Here is a 26,099-nt window from a genome sequence, read left to right as displayed (position 1 = left end):
CGTCATCCACAACTGCCCTGTTTCTGTTTTAGTCTTTTCCTTTTTTTTTTGTTCAGCCTCACACCTTTAGCCCTCACATCCCCCTGTTGCCCGTTTCCCTTTCCGGTGGGGGGAATAATCTCCGGTGAGGCATCTGGAAAAACAGGATTTGTGCGTGTCTGCTGGTGTTGTTATGATTACTGAGCACGACAGGGGTGGAAGAAACACCCGGCTTATTTAGTGCAAGTACAAATGTCAATAAAACAATGAGATCAAGTTCAAACTCTACTTTTGAATAAGCAAAAACATATGGTTTCTATACAACGCAGTAGTTTGGCCTCCATTGCCAGGGGTCACAAGATAAGTCTGAAAGGTCATGAGGTGATTAATGGGTATAAAAGATCCTAAAACAACATAAAAGCCACTAAAAATGTATTTGAGTCTTCTGTGAACTCAGATTAAATAAAAAATATCTAGGAAATTTTAATAGGCAACTCACTCGGCTGGTATTTCTATCAGGTTATAAACATCTGAAGAAGACCATTGTTTTCCAAGGGGGAGTGGCTCTATACATATATATTTAATTCAATTTTACGTTTATATTTTAATGTAAAGGAAAAACAAATTTGTCACAGCCATAACATTAAGGTAAGTGCAGAACAGGAGTCACAATTCATTTGAAATATAATATAAACACAAATAAAGTAAATTATTTCAAAGTGGACGAAATAAAGATGCTACAGTTTCAAATTTATGAAAATGTAGCGTTAAAAGAATTTACCGTTTAAAAAATAGCAAAAAGAGAGACATTTTAATTTTGCAAGTTTAAGGAATGGCAGTAAACCCATTTGACCACTAGTGGGCGCCCAAGGATTTCTACAACGTTAAAGCCAACAGGCAGTTTCCTCTTCTGTCACATCCTCGTCTTTCAGTGTACTTCCTGGATACGCGTTTAGAAAAAAAAACACACGGTTGGATTACAACGTTTGATTGAACCGGTGTCTTATTTACGCAAACGATGACGAAACGCTGCAGCGATAAAATCCGAGTTTAAGGTCAAGAAACTACCGATGATAACGTAAAATAGTGCCGGGAGGCGGAGGGCGCAGAGAGCGGTGAGTGATGAGACCACTACAGTACAGTAATGTTAGCATGTTAGCTTCACAAAATATTCTAAACTTATTGAGATTTAATTTTGTTTAATTGTGTTGAATGTTAATGTCGCGGCTTCCTTTGTGTTGTTTATGGGTCGCTAAACAAACGCAGGTTAAATGTGAGTCAAACTGTTTTGTTTTTTTGTCTTATGCGCTTCTACAGAGCGCCACGTCACTGAACTGCGGGGTTGCGAGAGGAAAACAGAAAACACAAACCCGGATTATAGTCCGGTCTAGTCAGACCCTAACATCCAGGACCAGAGTCCGTATACTACCACTGCTGCTGCCTCTGGACTGTTTCATTTTCTCCCGCCGAGTTTGGACCAGACTAATGTCCAAGATGACGGCGTCCAACTCTGGACTCATCATGAACGTAGTAAACAGCATCGTGGGAGTCAGTGTACTTACCATGCCCTTCTGCTTCAAACAGGTGCGTCACTTCACCTGCGGGTGCAACGGTCAAATCCTTCCCACCAGTAACACGGCCCCCTTTATCATGATTAACAGACAGGGGGCTGAAACAATACATTAATTCTTTATTGTTCATTCTTTATCAATCAGGTCCTTTTTAGCTGCCACTAAGGTCGTGGATACTCTTCCTGGAGTCGACACACATCAAAATATAGACATTGACTAAAATTACTATGCTTTTACAACAATTGTTTTGTAAAACAAAAAGTCTTTCTACTCCACTGACTACCTAATTTGTGGTACCACACTAGCATACTAGCATATAGTTAGTGGACAGACTTGACAGTGTGTTTGAGGTTATAGAGATATTAGCTTCAATAGGGGCTGGAATCACAGGGTACCTCACGATACGATACGCAATACATGGTTCACAATACAAATAATATTCCGATACGGCAATATGTTATTGACACAATCTCGGTATCGGCAGATATTAGCTTTAGAATGTAATATCAGATATCGGGAAACACATCCAAGATCTGCCAATATAACTAAGATGACAGCATTAGTCTAAATAGGCTGCTTCCTCCTCTACAATTATAGGTTTTTTTATGCTTATATATCAAGCACTTCTGATATATCAGCATAACGGAGATCAGCAAACAAATGTCAGAAAATGTTTCCCAAACCTGGAAATTAAACACAAATTTAAATTATTAAATTTGTGTTTAATTTCCTCGGCGGTCACCTTATATTAAATTATTTATTTGTTAAAAAGAGTAAAGAAAGCAGAAAATATTCACATTTAACAAGCTGAAAAATCAGAGTGCTTGTTTTTATTGTTAAAAAAACAGCATATAAGCACATTCTTGTTACAGGGCTACTATATACTGTCATTTATTCTTGTTAGTTTGGAGGGAAAACCTTTTCCAGACTACATTCTCAATAAAGGGAAAAACAAATATCTATTTTTCCACCACACTGTCTCCTCCCTGTCTAATTTAATATGCCGTTTCCTCCTTCAGGAATAGAGACACTGTTAGGGGATTCAATTAGTGTATTGTCTTCCTTTTGGGAATTAAGCTAAGTGAGTGAGTGTCACATTTTCCTCAAGTTGTTTCTCTGTGTGCCAGCAATGATCTCACCCCAGCACCATGATAATAATTCTTTATTTTTTTTAAAGAAATGGGTAAAATATCTATATTTTTCTTTCCCTACGGTCCATGTTGTTACTGTTATTGTTTTGTCACACATGATCTGAATGCAAATGTTTCACTCCCTGTCATGGATGAATCACATTCGCATGACTTCTGTGAGTAGAAAAGGGTTGTCCCTTCGTCTCTGTCACTGTGTTTTAAGTAAGGGATGAGCTGTACATTCTTTTGTATGATGAGAAAATGTTTGCATATTCTCTCTTCAAGTCCAGGTCACATGTGACAGTCAGACTCTTGTCTTGCGCAGCCCCATTTATTATCTGACAATTATTTCTGTCTGTTTTTGTTACATATAAATTGATTATGTATGATACACATGATGTTGTTGTGAAAGTTTCAAATCAAAACAAGCACATTTTAATGTGACATTCTGTGAAATATTATTACAAGATGAATTGTTGTGATTATAATTGGACTTTTTCCCCCTCCTGACCAGAACAGACACTCACTGAAATTAGAGAGATTTTTTTCAAGATTAGAAAAAGACTAATCTGAACACAAGCAAATCCAAGTAAAACATTTACTAGTTATGTGAGATGCTTGGAGATTACACCGACAGGGACTGTATTGACGTATTCAAATACATAAACAGTACATTAATAACAGCTTCCATTCTTCTTGGAAGACTTTCCTCAAGGTTTTGAGGAAGTGTTCTTATGAGAATTCGTGCTTCATTCATTCTGTCGAGCGTTTATGAGGTCAGGCACTGATGCCTGCACACAATCTCTATTCCAGCTCATCCCAAAGGTGCTCAATGTGGTTGAGGTCAGGTCTCTATGCGGGAGAGTCAAGTTCTCAAACCATGTCTTTATAGTCCTCGCTTTGTGCACAGTCATGTTGGAATAGAAATGGGCCTTCCTCAAACTGTTGGAAGCATATCATTGTCCAACATGTCTTGGTATGCTGAAGTGTTACAGCCTGATTGAAACACCTGAATTCATTACTTAACGTAGGTGTGGCCACTTTTGTCCCTATAGTGTACCTTGGCTCACCTGTAATAAAACTGAAGCCTACATTGTTATGGGCAATGTGTTTTGAATTGAAACAGGCCATGGCAATAAAAACAAAGCATTAGAATCATGATTATTTTACATTCATCTTTCTTTTCTCTCTCACAGTGTGGAATAGTGCTGGGCACGTTGCTCTTGTTCTTCTGTTCCTGGATGACTCACAAGTCTTGCATGTTCCTGGTTCACACGGCCAGCAACACGAAGCGCAGGACTTATGCCGGACTGGGTGAGTCGGAAGTCGTCATAACTGACGTTATTAAAACAAACGGGGCGCTTCAGTACAGTCGTCTTAAAGGGGGGGAATATGTCGGTAGCTGGCAGTAGTAATAAAGATAAACACGTGTCAGCTACAGAAGCTTGAACTTAAACCATCTCACTATTACCCACAACATTGACAAACAACGTGGAAGTAAAGATTACAGGTCCAAGCTGCTGGACTCTTCACACAGGTACAGTAACACGTGTGTTGTTGGGAAAAGCTTGATAAGAAAGATTATGCGTTGGGTCTGATTTTATCACCAGACTCTATTTCTGTGAAACTACCACCTGTTTGTCTTTGAGGTGTTCACACTGACGTTACTGTTTTTCCCTCTGCAGCCTTCCATGCTTATGGGAAAGCGGGAAAAACTCTGGTGGAGACAAGGCAAGTCTCCTTTATGTATCCACCACACACATTTTATTTATTTCACACACATAAATACCATAAAATCAAGTAAAAAAAAAAAGAGTGATTCTGTGAAAACCCACACCCAGAAAAATAAACAGTATAGTAGTTTATTTGAATAAACATTATAATAAAAGCAGGAAAACAAGGTGTGTTTTTATATGTGCTATTGTTTCCTGAGGTAGTAGTCAATAGTGTATAGAATCAGAAGTTTTATATTCCACTCCACTGTATTTAATAGAAAAGAGACTTTTAAGATGAATATAATATATAACTGGAAGATGAAGATTTGTGGTTTGTCTGTTTGAGCAATTGTGGACATTATTTTACCTTATGAATATTTGAGTTTATTTAGAATACGCCCTTTATATATGAAGTAAACTTAACAAATGCATCCATTAAGGATTTAAAGGTAAAATAAAAATACATTTATTTGTAATAAATGTGTTTTATTTTATGTTTTTCAACACTGACAACAGTTAAAATGCATTTAAAGTGCCCTCTACAATTGTGTAGTCCTCTACACTACAAATTATAAACTTCTCACTGTCTATAATGCACATAATATTCTATTCTTTTCTTTATTGCATTTTCACAGGTGTTAATATACACGTTTATTATTTATTATTTATTTATTACTTTTGACAGTTTTTACTGCTGTGACACCGTCAGTTTGCCTGTTCGGTGACTAAAAAGGGACCATCTTATCTTATCTTAACAGAAAATAACTGTTTTCTTCTGTCTCTCTGTGTCCCTGCAGTATGATTGGACTCATGTTGGGGACGTGTATCGCCTTCTACGTCGTCATCGCAGATTTGGGCTCTAATTTCTTCGCTCAGCTCTTGGGTTTACAGGTCTGTCCTCTTCTTAGGCTACACACGCACGCGATTACATTTTTGATTTGAAAATTTGGGGGTGGAGTGGCTCAGTGATTAAGACCGGTACCCTGTGTGCAAAAGACATGGTAGCAATGGTCGAAAGTTCGACTCCACCCCTGGCTGATTGTAGTCAATTCCATTGTAAGTCGCTTTGGATAAAAGCGTCTGCTAAATGACATGTCATGTAATGTAATGAAAACACAAACAAAATCATACTTCACGCATCTCCCAGTGTATAAAGGTGTATATATATATATAGAGAGGACATTCTGTTTGCAAGTGCGTGTATTTAAATCTGAAAGTACAGTAAATGTTTGTGGAACCTTTCACTCACAGCTGATAGTCAAAGTGTGGCTGATAAGAACCAGTGAGTAAGAGACTTGTTGTTTCCAAAGGTCTCTGTTTCAACACTGTACAGGTAGAACAGGGTAAAAATTGGACCGTTCGATGTGTACGAAGGCCGTAACGTGAAGCAAATAAGTCAGAAGTGCAATTAACAGTAAAAGTAGCAGAGTGTTTTACAGCCATCTTTGAATCCCTTTGTCGAGGTTTGTGAGGTTGCAACCTTCGACTGAGTCGGAAATTCTGACTTCTGACCACAAATGAAACCGTAGCAAATGTTTGCAACAACAATGAAACAAAAGGTGAAGTGAAACCTCAAAGACGTCATTGTTGTTTTATAAGCTGTCACCCTCTCCTTCTCCTCCGTAGGTGACGTTCAGTTTCCGCGTGGTGCTGCTCATCGCCGTGTCCCTCTTCATCGTGCTCCCGCTGAGTCTGCAGAGGAACATGATGGCCTCCTTGCAGTCCTTCTCCGCCATGGCTCTCATCTTCTACACTCTCTTCATGTTCACAGTGAGTCACGTCGCCACGCCGACAGTTGCGCCGCACCCTGCGCTGCATAGCAGACATTTTCTGGCATGGCAAACAGAGGTTAATGTTCTAATGCACGAGGAACAACAAGAGTTAAATCCTCTTAGTGCACTGCACTGACATCACGTTGAATGAATTTGAAAGAGTGTGGCTATAGTTTAAAAAAAAAAAGTAGAAAAGTAATTGTTTTATTGGCCATAGCAATAGAGGATTGTTTTCCTCACAGCTGTTATGTATTTTTTCTCTTTCTACAATGTAAATGAAATAAGACAAAAATGATTAATTTTAGTTTTTAGTATATTAGAGAACTGAATCTGGGTTTATACCTTCTGAATATTGTGTGGATTAATGTAGGGCTGCAACAATTAATCAGTTATTAATTGAATACTCGTAATCAAATTGAATAAAACAAGACATTATGAGTTTTGGGAAATATTTAATGGAGAAAATGATCGACAGATTGATCGATTATGAAAATAATCATTAGTTGCAGCCCTAAATTATTGAATTAGTTGTGTTGTTTTATTCTGCATTGATTCCTCCAACATGATACTGTATTGCTCCTCCTCCTCTTCCTCCTCTTTTTCCTCCTCCTCCTTTTTTTTTAAAGAGTAAATCCTCACTGAATCACATCAGGCAGAAAAAGAACTAAAAAAACTGTTGCTGCTCAGCTCTTTATTAAAGGCTGAAACAAAGGCTTTCCCCCTGGGAAGGAGATGTCACGTGGAAATTGGCCACTAGAGACATTTTAAGCACCTGTAAGTGCAAAGTAAATGGTGGCCAGATGGTCAACGGCACTAAATCACAAAACCTTTGCATCTGTGGGGAATTCCCTTTTTCTCTGTTTGCTCATTTCATACAGAAAACTTGGTCTTATCTTAAGTCAACATTACATTTCCATTTATTAACAGGACCACGATAGTATCTACTGATGGTGATGTCAGGCCAATACAGTTATTTTGACCTCTTTTACACGACTCGGCTGTTAGAAACACAGCTGCACTGAGGCCATAAGCAGTCATTTGAAAAAATGGAAAGCTCCAACTGTGCAACAAATCTAATAAAGTCCACTCCAATAAAGGAAAGAACGAACAGGCCACAACCTGACTCAGATTAAATGCTCCTGCTGCTTTTTATTTCAAGTTTTTCTTCATTCTCTTCACATGAGTTTGTTGTGCATGTGCTCAGTGGAGCATTTATGGAATATTAAAGGTTTCATAATTCATATGGTATTTTACTTTTGTCTTTGACAAATTGATTCACATTTTTAGTCTTTTAGCTTTATTTAAGCTCTCTGAAAAAATATTTGAATCCTTTCTTCTACAGTCATTAATGTCAAAGTAGAAAACTATTTAGTTTTTTTTACTGATTTAAAAAGCATTATCTTCCCAACTGTGCTTAAGAATTAAGTAATAGTAGATGTTTGTACGCCAGATTAAAAGTAAAAGTTGCAGTGAGAACTGGAGCAACATCTATCTCATTATTCCCTTACAGATTATACAATGTTTAACATTTCTGCATTAAAATATCTAAAAAAAAAAGTACATACTGACGTTATATATTTGATTAAATAGTATCCAACACTCTTTAAAAGCATAGAAATCTTTATTTCTGTTCAAGGTGATGGGCTGTTTTTCATTTTGCTTGCCTTCCTGGATAGATTGTCATCAACATTTATTTGGAAAGGCGGTTCCCATGATTTCATGCTGTTTTTACAAAGTCAGAGCCCCAGCTGCAGAAATGGTGTGTGTCCAAGTTTACGGATGGTACATTTGGTTAATGTTTTGGTTAAACCTCCAGCCTAATTTCAAAGCTACTGAAGTTAAAATGCCCTCTCTGCTGTCCAGCAGCTTTTTTTCTGCCTCATGTAGTTCACCTCATTTACTCTTTATGTATTTTTGTTTGTGTACATATGAGGGATGCACAATATTGGACTTTTTGCCGATATCGATCTAATGCTTAGGCCAATAATTGATGCTGATATACAAATGCGTTGTCTCTGTTGAGGTAAATAAACACGCAGAGGTCCATTTCTGCCTACTGGGATCCTGGCCTGTTTTTGCCAGTATCTGATAATACATTTCAAAGCCAATATCTGCCGATACCGGCATTGTGCTGATGATATTGTGCATCCCTAGCACATACATACTTTGTGTATGTGATTTAACCAAGCTCCAGTTTTGCTTCCACAGATGTCAAACTGCTGTTTTCACTGTTGTTGTGTTGTGTGATGTGATGTGATGTTCAGTGCCGTGGCATGACAGTATCGTGGATCAGAGTGGCGTGGTGTGTGTGTCTGGTTTTTGAACCAGGCCCCGGTCCGTGCCTGGCCCGGTCCAGACCCCTAACCCTCTAACAGTGATGTAATCTCCTTCCCTCCCTCCTTTCATCCTACTCTTCATTTCTCTCCTTCCCCCCCCCCGCTTATCGCATCGCTTTCTCCTTATCTTCCTCTTTTCCCTCCCTCCTCTTCCTCCTCACTCCCCATTCACTTCCTCCTCCTCTACACCCTGTGTTTACCTTCCCTCTCTCTCTCACGCTGCTGATCCTGCTGCTGGCTATGTAGATAGTGTTGTCATCTCTGCGCTACGGCATAATCTCGGGCTCCTGGATGGAGCGGGTTCACCTGTGGCGCCTCAAGGGCGTCATTCAGTGCCTGCCCATTATCGCCACAACCTTCTGCTGTCACCCGTAAGTAAACCACGGAAACCACCCCCCCCCCTCAAAACCCCAACACCACTGGGTGTTTGTGTGGGCAGTGGGGGGGAAGCCCTTGCAACTTCATGCTCCTGAAATCCCCGACCACTTACCTGTTCCTTCCACCCCATTCTTATCAGTCATCCCCATTTTTCACCTTTTAACTCGGGTTTGATCTGAGCCATGTGTGTCTGTCTGTCTGTGTGTGTGTGGTGTTGGTGGCAGTAGTTTTGAGGCAGAGGAAGTAAAGGTGCTCTCAGCACTGCTCCACACCCACGACGAGCAGCCTGGTTGGGGGTGTGGACGGCCGGGAAAACTGTCAAGTGTCATTTCATGGGGAAACGAAAGGAGCGAAAGGCAGGAAATACATGCTGATCAAAAACCTGTCCAGTGGCATAGTGTTTTTATGTTTATGCTTTATTCTATTTGTCAAATTTACACTTTCACTGTCTTTCATCACCTCCATGACTCCATTTTGTCAAGCTATGACAGGTTTTTTATTTGTTCAGTATGGGATTTCCTGCCAAATCTTTTTTCCCCCCTTCTCTTCACTTTCTCTTGTCTTCTTTCCTTGTTCATTAGTTTTTTATTATTATTATTATTATTATAATCTGTCCATGAGACGTCAGCTTGGGTTGCAGCCCTCCCCGTTCTCCCCCTCGTCCTCCTCCTTTTCTTCCTGCTCTTGTCTGTATATGGTTCGGGCTGTAACCCCCCCCCCCTCCTTCCCTTTAGATGGTGCTGTCCTCGTTCAAACATGGGCTGCGCAGCGGTTTGTGGCTAGGGCAAGTCAATGTGGTTCGCTTGGAGGGCGTGTTTCGCTGTCTCCCAATCTGTGGGATGGCCTTCGCCTGTCAGTCGTAAGTACGCCGCTCCGCCCCTCCACCCGCACAGGATCATGGAATGAAACTGATACCAAAACTCAGACCATAGAGAAAAAAACTGAATCTCAACGCTGATTGGCTTGACGAATGTTGGCAGTAATCGACAAATCTGAACCTTGGGTTTTCTCCACTTATTAACAGAGTGGATTGAATGCTTAATTTTTGCATGTAGACTCTGATCACATGTCACATTTAGTGCATGTACTGTGTGCTCGTGTAGCTTAGGCCACAGCGGAGGCTTTGGAGAGATTCACTGATTTGTGGTGGAAATGAGGTTTTTGGCAAAAGGGAGGCTGCTTATTTCACTCCGCTGCTTTTCACAGACGGCTCATCTGTTTTTTGCTCCACCGATCAGACTGACCTCTCTTAAATTGATCTGGGATTTCAGCTGCTTTTTGACCGAACTACTGCTTCTTTTTTTCAACTTAATTTGGCCGCTCGGCACATGTTAAAAAATAATTGTGTAATTCATCCTGAAATGCTGAATTTGCTTCGACAAAAGCAGTCCAGACATATTCATTACTTACACAGTACTTGTTTTGTTTTTTTGTTCATTTTATTCAACTTTTCTGATCTGTAACATTATAGTTTGCTAAATATACACTATGGGTTTAACATGTCGACAAATCGGAGACCACAAAAGTGTAGATTACCACTGCACTTGGACACAAAGGTTTCACACTGATCTTTGCACCAAACTTGCAGACAAATCCCAAGTTTTGTGGCGCACTCGTTTACTGTGATTTGATAATCTGTGGTTTTAAGTCGGTCTTTTTCTATTCTTTTGACATTGCAATGATGTTAAGCAATAGTCTTTCAGTCTGGAGAATATAATTCGATATTCTATTAGAAAAGATATTAGATATTCTATTCATATTATAAAATAAAAATAGAAATGTTCACTTAAATCTAGTAATATTCTTGTAAATTGTGACCCTGCAAGATCCACAGTCTTCTCAGAATTATACTCTGAGACTATAACATCTGTGAGTTGATGTCTTGAGATGTTAGACTGTAGTCTTTCAAAAATATCTCCCAAATCTTTTATTTGTCTACAAATGTTTAGGTAGCATTTAGTGCAGTGCTTTACTAACAAAAAACACACACGTGTGGATTGTTGTTGGTTCATGGAGGAGAGATCTTGTGGACTGGAGGAGGCAGGGATCACAAACCACTGACCGTCCGATTAGTGGACGAGCCACTTTACTCCCACAAGCCGAGTCATCATATTTGTTTATTTTCCTTCATCTTCACCCATCTGCATGTTTGTCACTGCCTCTTTTGTCCCGTCCTCTACGTGTGAACGGTTTGCTCTGGGATTACAGCGAGTCTCGTCTAAGGCCACATCCATACAACTGTGTTTTCATACGTACATACTGCGTACATATAACACAACGTATGTCTAGTTTATGTAAACGGAAGCTGATTCTCTCCTCTGTTGTTTTTTGCTTAGTAAAAACCTAGAACAAGGGTTTTTTTTCATTAGGACGATAAGTTTGTGTTTTAACTGAGCTTTTTGTTCCTGTCAAAAGTTGGACGACGTTACCGCCTAGTTGACCGTGTTCCAGTTAAGAGGTCGGAAAAAAAAACAGTGATGTAAACGTGTCTCGCACTAGCATTTGTTCGTCACTGTTAGCAATGCTTGTCGATAACGCAGTTAGACTTTAATGTGAAACGAATAAGATAAAAGTGCAAATAACAGCGACGTGGCAGCCATTTCAGAATCCAATATCGGGATTTGTGTGACTCCTCTGACTTTCAAAGTTGGAAAGGAGGAAAGGAGGAACTTGAAAATTCCAACTGACTGGAACCCACCGTTAACTTTCAAGTCGTGGCTGATAAGAACCAGTTGCGGATATCCATTCCATGTTAATGGGACGAATTACGTTCAATGGTTTTACATTCCACCGCAGCAGAATCCGGTTGCAATGTTTGTTGATGCCTGCAACGTAGCACACAGCACTACAGTCAATACCAATGCAAAAGAACCACAGGGGTATGTTTGGGACGCACGTACGTAAAACAGACAAAATTTGAGTTTAAATTGGCCTTAAAGGTCTCTGCTTTTCTCCAGAGTTTTCAAAAACATTTTTACGGGTCTTTAAAATAACGTGGTAGTGTGGACTACGTCAGAATTTTTGTTTTTTCAATTGAAAATGGGAAAGTATGGATGTTGCCTTAGTGCTTGGGAAGGGTACAAGTTGGCATGCTATGGTGAGGGTGCCAGATGTTTGGGTGATGGTGGTGGTTTATATAGTGTCTTTTTGTTTGTTTGTGTGAGAGTGAGTAAGTGAAGGAAGCGGGAGGATTGGGCGACTGTCGGCTCGAGGGCAGAAACAAGACTTTAATGAATGTAAATTGCACAGAGCCAACATAACGTTATAGTACGTCGGACGTGTTCATTAGTGAGTGAGGTGTTTGTGTGTTAGAAGAAGGCGGCAAAGTGTGTGTGTGTTGTGTACTGGTTCCCACCAGCACTGCTGAGTGATATTTGGCAGTGTGATTTCTTGGCCTGTGGTCAGGCCGAGCGAGGCGAGCGCTCCGTCAGGCGGCTCAAGCCAAACCACTAATCAACACATTGGACCGGCGCCATCTCACAGACACACACTGATGTATTCACGGGGCTGATTAAACAGCTCTCAGCACATTGGATTTTTTTATTTTTTTTTATTACATTCATGAAATGTGTTTACTTTCAGTTAAAACATTACTTAACACGGCCATTATGATGCGATGGGAGGGAGCCGGCCCCCGCTGTTGTGTTGGCCCGTGCGCTTGAATTTGCGAGGAGCAGTTAGCTCATAATAGAGGGACATAAGAAAAGCATGTGCGGTGAAAATGTCCCTCTGTGATGCTACTGTCAACGCGCTCTCAGCCGCCAAGTTAATGATATTATCTACGGCGCGCACATACTCACTTTAAAGAGCTCATCTGTCATAGTTCCTCCCGTTTAAAGGCCAACGTTAAAGCAAATAAAAACACATTAGCCTTTAGAGTCTGGACTGTCGTTTGACCATTAGAACGCGTTAGCCCCCCACTCACAATATGCCGTTTTATTTAACCTTGGCTCGGAGATTTACTGGTTTGCGGATTAAACGAGCATTAAGGAATAGCACCACGGGACAGCGCTCGCTCATAAAACCAGAGTGTGTGAAAGAGGCAGAGAAAGTTACGCTTGCGTTCTCATCTCTCCTCTCTTGTTTCTTCCTTTCACTTATAAATAAGAGAGTCAGAAGGGGGTAAAGAAGAGAGGAGGGTGAGCACCAAGAGTCTGCCAGGAGACTTTATAATGCTCTAAAGCCTGCCACACACACACACACACATGTATAAAGTCTGTAAATTCACAGGTTAATGTGTCGACAGTTTTCTTCTCGTTTCTTCACACTTTCTTATGACAAACTCACTTTCACTACTGTCAACCGCCTTGTGTCTCACACACACACACACATTCTCACTTCTACACACTTCATCCCTCCTACACTGCCATCACCATAGGGCTGAACAATTCAGGTAAAACAAAAACAAAAAACATCTAATTTACTGTTTCCCATAGAATGTTTTTCACCCTATATATGTTTAGCTAAAATGCTTTTGCTGATTTTTATTTACATTTTTACAGTCAGTGCATAGTGAAGCAAGCGATATATAGGATTTTTTAGATTGTATCGAATTTTACATTTTTATCTGTCCAATATTAGAGCCAGTGATTTTGACCAGTATCGAACCAATACTGACAGATACCGATTCCCATCCCTGTGTACGATATTATCGGACAAAACAGTAGTCTGAAGAGGCTGCTACCTCCCTGACTTCTATGATAGCGCCCTCTATGGCTATTCTTCTTTTTTTTAACATTTAATTATATTTGCACAATCTGCTACGACAAGAGTGTGAAAACTATTATGTTAATTTCACTACAGATGTGACTAAAGGACCTCTGCAGTTGGGGCGCAGTGATAAACATAAACATAAATATCAGAATCGGTATTCGTTATCGGCCCGATATAAAGCGTACAATATTGCATGTCCCTAATTTTAGCAGTGGCTTCTAACTGCTGAATGAATGTAGTAGAAACTGTAATTCGACCAGGTATTCCTATTTAATTTCTGTAGAATTTATATATATTAATATATACCCATCACTGTGTAAATAATAGTCAAAACAAAACATTAAAGGGCTTTTTTGTGGAATCTAGGGTTGAAGTTTGGAAACAACCAAAAGACTCTCAAACTACAATACAATTCTACAAACTGGGCCTTTGACTAATCGTTAACCTTAAGCCATTGTTAGAATGTATTGTTTCCAACATGTATGTAATATTTTGAATCACAATTAATTGTTCAGTCCTACAGAACACGACATCACTTCTGTCACTTTCCAAAAATCTTTTATGATATTTATTTATTGATTTTCATGAATGAATGCATTTTGCTGAACACGTTGCTGCATTCATGTGTGTGTCAGTTGTTTACTGTTATATCTTGGATTACAATGATTTCTGAATGGCTGAAAAGGTTTTTTATTATAAATATATATATTTTTTATTATTATTAAAAGATTATTTATTATTGTATTGATGAAAATTGGTTTTGAAAACCAAAACGCGACAGCGGCCTCGTCAACGACGCGGGTTTAATTTGACGTCACCGTTGACTGACTTGCGTTGTTAAAAACACTTAACGAGCTCCAGAAAAGAAGAAAAAACATGACGAAATGGGTTACTTAAAGGAGGACGAGGCTGACAAGGACACGAGGACAGTGACGCATCATTTGATTATTGAGTGGCACAAATGGGCTCCCATATGGCTGCTCGTTAATGGAGAAAAAATAAAAACCTACAGAGCTGTTTTTGTTTTTTTCTGACCAGATTTTAAGCAGTGTAGCGTCGTAGACCATGACTGAGCAGCTGTTGCCACGCAATTCTGTCGAGTCATGCTACATTTACAGGACCCAGACTATTTAAGCCTCTAAAAATGTAAATATACAGATAATTCAGGCGACACATGAATGCATCGCAGCAGCACCAGCACCAGTGTGGCATGTATTGTGTTTGTTTGTTTTGTTGTTTGAGCCGCTTGTGTCTCACAGGCAGGTGCTGCCGACCTACGACAGCCTGGACGAGCCGTCCGTCAAACGCATGAGCACCATCTTCACGTCGGCCCTCAACGTCGTCACCATCTTCTACATCACAGTGAGTGAAGACGTCACAGGTGTTTCCTCTGTCTGAGCTGTAGACGTTTGCAAAACCAACTCCCATCACGAAGCCTTGAGATTATACCATTTGATCATCAGCTGCAACCAGGCGCTTGTTGAACGACACCAGCTGTCAATCACACTGCTGTCCACTCATATGTGCTGTGCTTAATCGTCTATTATGTGTTTATTGTCGTTTACTAAATTAATCATCATCTAATTACTAATTAATAATTTTGAGTGTTATTTGTAATAATTAAAACAATATTTCTGATTTTTTTAGCTTCTTAAATGTGAATACTTTCTGGTTTCTTTGCTCCAGCTCACAAAGAAATATTTAAAAACTGAATAATGTATTAATGACTTATCATCATTTCAAGATTTGAGAAACAATAATAAACATTTTCTGATACTCTGAGGACAACTAATAGATTTAACAATTTATGGAAATAATTGTTGCAGCTCTAGTTCATTTTGTGGAAATCATGAATATCAACAGATTTGAAATTTAACCTTTAGAGTGAGCAAAGAACAAAAACATTTAAATAAGCCTTTGGATAAAATGTCTGTGTGTAAAAGTGTGAACTTGTATAAATAATCAAGTCTGCTTAATACTAGTATATTTTTTTGCCATGACGAGTGTAATCTTGACATGTCAAGGTTAAAGTCAACATGTCGAGATTACACTCGTCATGGCAAAAAAATATACTCGTATTTAAATTCAAGTTAAAAATTTCACGCCGAGATTAAAGTCAATTTAAATCATGATATGGTATTCTAACTTTATACTCGAAAAATTTATCTCGACATCACATTCCAAGTAAGTTTATTCCAAGTAATTTTATTCTCGAAATTCTGTGTTTAATCTCGACATGATATTCCAATTTAATTCTTGATATTTAAATGTTTAATCTCGATATGTCAAGTTTAAACTGTCTTTACTGTCTTTTTGTTCGTCTTTACTTCTCTAAACCAGGTTGGCTTCTTTGGTTACGTCAGCTTCACGGACGACATTGCGGGCAACGTGCTGATGAACTTCCCGTCCAACCTGGTGACAGAAATGATCCGCGTGGGCTTCATGATGTCCGTCGCCGTGGGATTTCCCATGATGATCCTGCCGTGTCGCCAGGCCATCAACACCATGCTCTTTGAGCAGCAGGTGAGCTCAGATACTGACCCTGTACACGGCGTCACAGCCATTAACATGAATTTGAATTTAATGAGGTTCAAATTCGAGGTCTTTTGTATTCATAAATTTTGATTTGGTATGGGTGACGGGTTGAAATTAAGTTGTTTGTCCACTTTTCTGTGCTTTTTAGTTAATTTCCAAAATAATTTGCATCATATTTGAGTTGATTGAATAAACAAAATTAGTATTTAAAGTGACATAGTGACATTTTGTTTTGAAAGCAAGTAAGAAGCGGCCACCTATTTAGCAGCGGAGGGTTTTTTTATGTCAAAAATCTGACGAGAAAGGAGTGCCACAGAAATCGCTCCGACTTTTAAATTAGCCGTAATTGTTTAATTTTGCACTCATTATTGTGGAAATGGCAGGCGGTCGAGTCATTCCTGTGGTGCAGTCGGAAAGACAGAAACGTCTTCATTTATCCAACTTTTCCGTGGATCCTTTTTCTCGTGAAGGTTTTTGATCATATCCAGATGTGAACACAGGCGCATTAACTCATCTGACTGTCTCTTTTGATTTAGATAAATCTCCGTCGCACTGATGTGCTCTGAGTAGTGTAAGATGCTGGGAGAGGTGGGGGGAGGGCGATTCAAAACAAGTTGAAATCGGTTACACACACGTTGCTTGAATTTTCTTCCTTTTCTCTTCCATTTTGCTTCCGTCCTAGCAGCAGAAGGATGGGACGTTTGCCGCCGGGGGTTACATGCCTCCTCTGCGCTTCAAGATGATCACCCTCTGCATCGTGTTTGGAACCATGCTGGGAGGCATTCTCATTCCCAACGGTATATCCTCACACACACACACACACACACACACACACACTCTGGCAGGGATTGAGCAAATTAAAAGTGCACGTATGTGTGTGTTCATATGTGTGCGACGCCGCTGGCTGCGGGGGTCTTTAAGGTGCACGTGTTCCTCTCTGTGGGCGGAGCGGGGCGCGGAGCCTTTTTTTACAACATGTGTGAATGTGACTTTACGAGTCAGTGACTGTCACACTCTAACACAGTCCTTAAATCAGGGCCCTAACTTTTATCTCCTGTGAGACGGGCCGGCGGGGAAGATAAGGCTATTATTCTACCAGACTCACACACACTTAAACACACACACTCGCAAAACACATGTACACACAAATACTGTCTCTAATTCTGGAGTCTTTTCTGGGTGCAGATATAACAGTGAACATGTGTTTGGATGGCTCTTTGTGTGTCTAATCAGACTAATAGACTGAGGAGACAGGAGCTAAGGACCCTGGGGGTGGGGGGGCATGGGGGGTGGACACTAAATCTGAGGGAGACAATACGGTGTCCGTCCACTGGATGAACGATGAGGTTTCCAGGCCCAGCACGGAGCCAACGCGGGGCCCACAGAGACCGGGGTGAGGCCAGGGCTTCTGCTGCCAGGGGCAGGGTTCCATGCTTGTCTTCTGGGCAACTGCCGGCTATAAACGACAGAGGCAGTTAGGAAGTGGCTGCGTGATACAGAGCATGGGTCACTTTTGGTGGTGTGATTTGTGGTTTGGTGAAGTTCCCCTTCCAAGTGTGTTAGTGAAGCTGTGCAGCCTTGATTTAGCATCAAAACTCAAAATATGTTACGTTTGTCCTTCCTGGGGTGTTGTAAAGAAACATGGTGGTCCAAATTGGCGGCCTCCTTAAACCTGACCCGGCTCCTGATATAAATATATAAATTGTATACTTGAATTATTTGAGCTTCAGTTTCTGCCAAATGAAAATAATTTCACCTAAATTTTACACACTGGACCTTTTGCCCCTTGTAGACTACAGTATTATTGAATGCAGCCAAGGTGGTGGTTGATGCATATGCCACACTTAGCAAGGATCGTATTGGAAGCACTTTGTCACCATCTAGTGTTCGGAGTGTAAACTACATCCAGTTGATAGAAGCGGAAGAGTTGCCTCGACAGAGCACATGGTTTGTGGCTGCTCATAATGATAAATTGTCCAAGTTATTATTTATTTAAGGAAAAGGACCATGCATATTAATAAACATTTAAATGTAGATAAGCCAGGTTATAGACCCCAAATTTGGGGTGAGTTGTAAAATGTGACCTCGACAGACTGCTGGCCACGTGCGACACAAGAATCACACCGAAACAATGCCGAACTGTAGATCAGTTAAAAAGACTTCAAAAGCCCAGAAAATGTGTGTTAATCTACAACATTTGGTTTAGTTAACTCAATATTTAACAGAGGAGTCTAGTGTGTTTAGCGACAGCACTGCTAAAAGCCGGGCAATCGTGAGCCGAATCACAATCCCGGTCAGTGACCGTGTCAGACGGAGTCTGCCGAACGATCTGTAGAGCCACACAATAATCACTGTGTTTATCTTCTCCTTATCCCCCCTCAGTGGAAACCATCTTGGGTCTGACTGGAGCCACCATGGGCAGTCTCATCTGCTTCATATGCCCCGCCCTCATCTTCAGGAAAATCCAGAAGAACAGCATCCTCGCGCAGGTGACGATCCTCCGACTTTGCACTTTTCTAATCATGGTTTCAAGTGAAAGAATAAAAGAATGACGAAGTTTATGCTGTGTGTCCTCTGTCCTGTAGCTGGTGCTCTTTGTGGGTCTGGGGATCCTGATCATCAGCACCTTTACCACTCTCTCAATATCGACAAGCAGCCCCGCCGTCAAAACCCCGGCCCTCGCACCAACACCTGTCAAGGACAACATGCCGCTCCCGAACCCCCACGAACCGCACGGTAAAATGATTGTGACACACGATAATGGCTGTGTGATCGTGTATCTACTCCATGGACTGTAAATGAGAAGTGCTTCACTAATGAGCCGTGGGAAACATTTACCTCAGTTGGCTGGAGCCGCGTCTTCTTTTGCAGTGCGGTCTAGAAATTGGACGGCAGCAATTATTTCACACGAAATGCATCATCAACACAAGTGAAACAAAAAGCACAAAGCCACAGGAAAAGAAAGGCTTTCTTTCATCTTGTGCGAGAACAAAAGATGGAGACAGACAGGGTGACAGACAGACAGGCAGGGCGAAGAGATAACCTCTTGATAATATCTGAGTGCAGCGCTGTGTACTTGACATTGATGGAGCAAGAGTGATGCCCTTCAAACTCCAGCAATTTCTCCCCACTCCTCTACCTCGGTTCATTTTGCTGCTGCTGCCCTCCTCCCCTCCGTCTTCCCAAAAAAAAACACATTGTCTACACCAACCCCGCCCCGTCTCCTCCCGTATCTCCTCTGGCAGCTATAAAATGCCTGCAAGCTCTGGCTGCATAAAAGGAAAGTGTGATTGGGAGGATTGGGGAGGGTAGAGGTGCACAAACGGAACAAATGGGAGTGTGTTTTAGGCTGACAGAGAAGGTGCTTTTTAAGTTTTACTTCCTGTCTTTAGTTTGGTTTAATTGAATCTGACTCAACTAACCCCTTATTTGAATTTTAAATGTAATATTTCTTTCTCCTTCTAACCCTTGCACACCCGTTTTACTGTTTGTCACTTCCCCCCCTTTAGTCTATCTCATTCATTACAAGTGTGACTATTTTGCTATTTGCAGTATTTGCTGCCCCCTGGTGGATCCTACATGAGAAATGAGCAGCAGCAGAAAATCAATTACAGCCGAGAGTAACAGTCTTACGTGAGGGTGTTAATTTATTTTAATGCCCACAATAAATGTGTACAATAAACACCACTTAACACGGAAATAAAGATAGTGATAAATATACTACATTACAATACAGTGGTTTTAGCTTTTGCCAACAAGGAAGGCGGGGGGAAAAAAAAACGTATAAATAAATGAGATGTCACATTTATGGTTTCTTAATTTAGTCTCATATTTCTGAGACTGGCTTTATAACCTGTGGAGGGGGAAGAAAAATACAGAAAAAATACAATAAAGACAAACAAAAATGATATAAAAAAGAGGGGAAATATATCCGGGTGTGTTTTTACAGATGTATAAATCTGTTATGAACTGATTTGTGGTTGTATTTTGTCGACAGGGAGAACAGGTTGGCTGAAGATAAGGGACGGGAGTCTGATATTTTCACAGGGGGCCATCATTTTATGAGCGGTGTTGTCACAGATTGTGTTCTGTGTTTGTGTGATGCAGACAATCCTGGAAACAAGAAGTTAGTGGACATGGAAAAGCCTGACCCCCCCGGTGACGCAGCGGCTCAGGCTGCGGAGAGGAACCAGGGTGAGGCGCCTCAGATTAAAGGGCCGGTGGAAGGTCCTGAGGAGGGGAAGAAGAAGGAGAAGAAGGAGGGAGAGGAGGAGGAGGCGGCGCAGCTGGACCGTCCTGATGCTGGTGAGGACACGGAACTTTAACTCTCACTCATTTTTATCTGGAAAGTAGCTAAACAGCTTCAGAGTCATTGTGATGGTGAAATGTCTTGTTGTGGGGAGATTGGGGGGCTGTCTCCACTTCCCCCTACTGTCTGTTAGTGGGAAACCAGCCATGTAAAATCAGCGCCAATGACCCGGAGTCCTCAGAATCAGAAGGTCCTGCAAGGTCTTGCAGGGGTACCGTCTATAAGACCAAGACAGTGACAGTGTTATTTTAGACGTTCATCATGGCAGAGCTGGCAAAAACAAGCACAGAAAACCGCTGTTGGAGGAAGCGAGGGAGAGGAAACGACTGTCTGACTGAGCGAGGGTGCACACACAAGTTAGCAGTGAGGATAAAGTGAGGATAACAATGAATGTTTACAGTGGTGTTGTAAAAATGGACTAATAGAGTAGGGGGGGCTCTGTAGAGAAACAACCAGACTTGCAAAGTTCTGCTTTAACTGAAGGGGAAGAGAAAACAAAACCTATCTTGAACAGATCTTCAGTCCTTGAATTTGAGAGAATTGGACCTGGAAGGGCCTTGAATTTGATGTCAGCCATGTTGTGGGAACCCTTTTATATCGTTATATTTCATCACATTCTGTAGGCAATTTTTAATGCATCAGTAATCAAATCTTAGCCCTTCTGAATCTTTATGTACTTTAAGATTCACACCAAAACAGAAGAATTCACAAGGTTCCGTGTGCTGTGTGTGCGTTTGCTCAGGTGTGGCCGTGCCAGAGGGAGAAGCCCACAGACACGAGCCGCCCATTCCTCATGATGCGGTCAAAATAGACACGAGAAAAAAGGCCTTGGGAGGAGATGAAGAACCTGAAGGAGATGGGGAGCACGTGAAGGTAGACGACGCAAAGGGAGCCGAACAAAAGCCTGCTGATGCCGTCGTGAGGAAAGAGGAGGTGGATTTGGGTGGAGGTGAAGTTCTCTCCAATGAGATAGTGGACAACGCAGAGGCGGAGAAAAAGCGGGATGTGAAGGAAGCGATGAAGGTGGATCACGTGAAAGCTCCCAATGATGAGGTGGGGGCTGTGAAAGTGGAGAACAAAGCTCCAGAGGCTCCAGAGAAACGTGAGTGTTTGTCACTGTTGTTTTAATGGAAAGTCGAAGGAAAGAAAGATGGAGTTTGTGATTTTGTGTTCGTGTGTGCGATTCTTCAGCTCAGCTTCCTGAAGAAGAACATCGTCCTGTGGCAGACGGCGCTGCAGCTGCAGACAACAAAGACACAGCGGATGAAAAGATGGAGGGTAAGAGGAAATTTGGATGTAATGCAGTTTGAAATAAAACTGCATTAAAATGTTTTTCTTCCTGCAGACAAGTTTGTACCAGTGTTTAAAAAATCTTACACACGAGTGTGGGTGTTTATAGGCCAGGAAATACACTGTTCCTCTGACAGGAAGTCCCACCACAGAAGTGTTTTCTGTGAAGATATAAGACATTTTCTACGTCTGGGCTGAGTTCAAAGGAAATAGATTCTCTGTATTTTCATCGATTTTCATTTGGAAGATCCGACTATCGCAATCAGGCGAGACTTGACCGTGGACTTTGGTGTCCCGATTGTTCACTCAGGAGGACAATTTGTTTGTTTGTTTGTTTGTTTGTGTCTTCAAAACAATACGACATCACTGTTAGCTTCTTCTGAAGACTAAAGAGTGCATGGGTGCGGGCCTAGTCGCACTTACAGCACAATCTGCTGGACAACTTGTCAATTACTTAAATGCCTGATGTGCTTCTTGGCTGGATTTTGTTAAAGAATTTCACAGGGTTTTTTTATGTTTGAGTTTGAATTATCACAGACAATAAACAATATGTAAACAATATGAAAAAAAATGTTTTTTATCAAGTGCCAGGTTACAGAGATCCAAATTGTGAAAATCTCTTTCTTAACCAAGGCATGATTGGTATAGAAACTTAAATATCTCTAAATGAATCGCTATTGAATCAAAACAGGACTGCCTGAGTCTGAATGTAATTAATTCAGAGAATCATCGGCAATATCCAGCCCTTCTTTAAAGTTATTTTTGAAAGCATTGTACTGCATGTGTTTTTTTGCTCCTGCCGCTCTTTTTTCCCCTCATCTTGCTTGGCTTTGATTTATCCTCTGTATTATCATCTGTGTGACGTGTTTGAAGGAGTAAAAACACAGTGCACATGACTTTCTTTTACTCCAGGACCTGACCTGATATTTTCTATAGCAGTGTCTTTGTTGTCTTTTGTTGACTCTTTGTTGTTTACTTTTGCCCACTTTCTCTCTCTCTCTCTCTCTCTCTCTCTCTCCTCTCTTTTTCTGCCCCTTCTTTCTTTCTTTCTTTCTTTCTCTCTCTGCTGGATTCCTGTCACAGTGATAAAAAAGTTGGTTGCAGGTATGAACTCGCTCTTGGCTTTTCTTCAACCTACTCTGGTCTGTCTTTTTACATTAACAGTATATATTATACAACCATTATATCTACGTATACATGTGGTGTTGTGTTTTTTTTAACATGAAACTCTATAATGCACCAGTGTACTCACCTCTTAACATAGCTGCTCATTTCTGACGCTTCTTATTAATGTCTACAGCTACGTATGTGTTTGTTGATCCCGGTTCTACATCAGCATCACCGACTTTCTCACAGATCCCTAACCAGTGCACAATTCTCACAGCGTCAGTCTGTGACTCGGTTTAATTCAGCATTTTTGTGTACGTGCAGAGGGCCAGATCGACCACGTGGTGCTGCTGCAGGTGATCAAGGAGCAACAGGAGCAGCAGAAGAGGCTTCTAGACCAGCAGGAGAAACTACTGGCCGTCATAGAAGAGCAACACAAGGAGATCCACCAGAAACAGCCCGGTGCGTTACATTACATAGATAATGTTTTATAGAGTTGTTCATAGAGAGAGAGCCCAATCAGATCAGAGCCCAAACTAGACAGTGTGTAGATATTGTGGTTGTTTTCTTAAAGGTGCTGCTGAAGTTGAGGCAGAGAAAGGCATCCAGGAGCATGTGGAGGTGATGGAAGGTGGAGGAGCAAAGGCCAAAGAGTCTGGACTGGCCTCAGACCTGAAGGAGGCAGCCGGAGCCGGAGCTGGAGCTGGCGCTGGCGCTGGAGCTGGGGTTGGAGCTCCACAGGGTGGTGTGGTTGTGGACCAGAATCAAGCCCATGATGGGGATGACGCAGCGCAGGCTAAAGTAGCTGCCCCAGTACCCTACAAGGAAGATTTTAATGTTGCACCTGGAGGAGAATCTCCCCTCCAGAATGAGGTGGGAGCACGGGGAGTGCCACTGGCAAAGATGAGACCGGAACCTGAAAACAATCTGGTGGAGCAGCTCAAGAGCGAAGAAAAAAGCCTAGAAATGGAAAACAAGAAGATTAACAAAGAGATTAAGGCAAGACTGGGAAACGAAGTTGAGGTCAAAGAGAAGGAAAGGATAGAGAAAGAAGTGCAGGCGCTGGTGGAGAAAGAGCGGCTAGACAGAGAGGAGAGAGAGAAGCTTGCCAAAGCACAAGAGCTGGAGAAGGAGAAAGAGAAAGCAGAGAGTGACAGGATAGAGAGAGAGGTGCAGGCAAGGGTGGAAAAGGAGAGGCTGGAAAGGGAGGAGAGGGAAAGGATTGCTCAAGCACAAGAAATGGAGAAGGAGAAAGCAGAGAGGATAGAGAGAGAGGTGCAGGTGAGGTTGGAGAAGGAGAGAGCTCAGAAGATAGAGGAAGCAAAAAGAGAGAAAGCTGCAGGAGAGTCTCTCCAGAAGGAGAAAGAGAGAGTAGACAAAGAAATAGTCGCAAGAGCGCAAAAAGAACAGGCAGCAGAGGAGGCTCGGGAGAAGCTGGAGGAGCTGAAGCGAGTCGTAGAGGCCCAGAAAGCGGCACAGGAGGCTGAGAGAGAAGACGGCGAAGCTTTGAAGAACGGTGGACGAGACCTCAAAGAGAACGTTGCTGCCGATGCGGACCCTGGAGAAGGCGCGGAAGACAGAGCTGTCAGAGCCGAGATGAACCCTCAGGGCTCCCACGAGAAGGTCAGGGAACAGGGAGAGACGGATCTGAGGAGGAGGCGCAGGGAGCTGGGACCTAAAGAGGCTGGAGGGCCCCCGGAGGAGACCGGGGCATCCAGGGGGGTTCACGGCCTGGAGCCCCTGCTGGAGCTGGGGGGCTCCAACCTGCACGTTGCCCTGGAGGAGCGGCTGCTGGCCGGGGCCATGGTGCACTCACGGCAGATTAAACAGGCCCCAGAGGACGAGGCAGCGAAATAACACAGACGCTCTTCGTTTAATGGTTACATCTAAAACCTGCAGGACCTTCTTTCACCGTGGACCATAATATTAATGTTGCCTTACATTCTTTTTCCTCTCTGTCCCTTGCTGGACAAAGAGGAACAGTTTCTCTTTCTTGAAACTCCGTGCGCTCTAGAAATAACCAAAGTCTTTATTGAAGTGTAAATATTAACTTATTTTCGTTTTTGTGGCAGAGAATTGTATATAAATCTATGCAAATACCATAGACCATATATTAAAAAAAGAAAGTGGAAGTAGTCTTGTGGGTTTGCAATTTGACCATGTCCGTTTTTTTTTTTTGAACTGGACGATACCAGGATGATGCCAGCTGTCAATCACACTAGTGTCCACTCATATTTATCAACAATTTTCCTCCAAACAGGAGGATAATTTCCAAAATTGACATTATGAGCTGGAACTAGTGATATAGACCATTAACTCCTCAGGAAAGTGTTTACTGATGTTACAAATAAAGTGGAAAACATTAATTCATGACGACTGGGTTAGTGTCAGAGCTGCCGTTTACTCTTTTCACGTACAATGCCGCGCCCCAGTGGCTGACCGCTCCTCCAGTTCCACTCTCTTGGCTTCACTTTTCAAAACCCACAAAAGCTACGTCCATTTTATACAGTCTATATAATGTGTGGAATGTTTGGAAAAAAAGCATATATTTAATATTGATCATTTCTGGGTCATTTAAATGTGTTTGTCTACCATTTTGTAGAAACCGTCCTCCACCGTGTCTGTGCTTCATTGTGAGTCGTTTTCCTAAAGATCGTGGTATTTTTTCTTCATTTCTCAGGTGTAAATATTGTAAATCTGTTGTGTTTTAATTGTGAAACCGTGTCAAGGGTGTTTTTGAACCTCCCAATTACCCCCCCACACACACACACACACACACACACACACACGTTGGATGTATTGTGGATTCAGGACCTTGTTTTTACTTTCAAATGAAATTATTTAACCTCATGCTGGATTGACAAGGTCAACAGAGAAGCCTTATTAAGCTTTTGATAAAACTGTGGAACTTGGTCCAGAATGTCTGGATCACTTGCTCCCATCCCATTTCTTAGTGCCTTAAAGTCCATGTGATGCAGCAGTGACCAGAACAAAAATGTGGCAGTTTTTTTTCCCTCTTTCTCTTGCACACGACCGTAACTGTAAACGGTACAGTCAGATTGTTTAAATATATATGTATACACACACTCAAGATTTGTACATTGTGTTGAGGACATTGGAATGAAAACATGTGACGTATATGTTTGTAATTTTCCTCTCCAGCACTTCTCCGGACCGTTGCTTTGTACAAGAGGCTATTTTTCTATGTGCATTGATACATTCTTGTGATGAGATTAAAGTGAAAGATGTAATGCAACCATAGCA

General features: G+C 41.5%; 1 protein-coding gene across 5 annotated transcripts; it reads left to right on the top strand.

Moving 5' to 3' along the window:
• The first annotated feature begins 900 nt into the window (after positions 1-900).
• Positions 901-26,091, top strand: slc38a10 (solute carrier family 38 member 10). 5 transcript variants are annotated; one of them, XM_044013565.1, is made up of 18 exons: positions 901-1,094; positions 1,297-1,563; positions 3,877-3,994; positions 4,366-4,411; positions 5,193-5,286; positions 6,022-6,165; positions 9,616-9,740; positions 14,854-14,956; positions 15,935-16,117; positions 16,812-16,926; positions 18,512-18,618; positions 18,715-18,865; positions 20,237-20,434; positions 21,181-21,540; positions 21,630-21,716; positions 22,812-22,832; positions 23,160-23,297; positions 23,410-26,091. In XM_044013565.1, exons 2-18 carry the CDS (start codon positions 1,465-1,467, stop codon positions 24,690-24,692), a joined length of 3,372 nt encoding a protein of 1,123 aa, XP_043869500.1. In that variant the 5' UTR covers positions 901-1,094; positions 1,297-1,464; the 3' UTR covers positions 24,693-26,091. The 5 variants fall into 5 exon arrangements, with proteins under 5 accessions (XP_043869500.1, XP_043869499.1, XP_043869502.1 ...); XM_044013564.1 differs by lacking the exon at positions 9,616-9,740 and adding an exon at positions 8,750-8,874; XM_044013567.1 differs by having other exon boundaries at positions 902-1,094; positions 16,815-16,926.
• The last annotated feature ends 8 nt before the right edge of the window (positions 26,092-26,099 follow it).

The sequence above is a fragment of the Solea senegalensis genome, linkage group LG18 (assembly GCF_019176455.1).
Source record: "Solea senegalensis isolate Sse05_10M linkage group LG18, IFAPA_SoseM_1, whole genome shotgun sequence".
NCBI lineage: Eukaryota > Metazoa > Chordata > Actinopteri > Pleuronectiformes > Soleidae > Solea > Solea senegalensis.
This window is presented reverse-complemented; position numbering and strand designations above follow the sequence as displayed.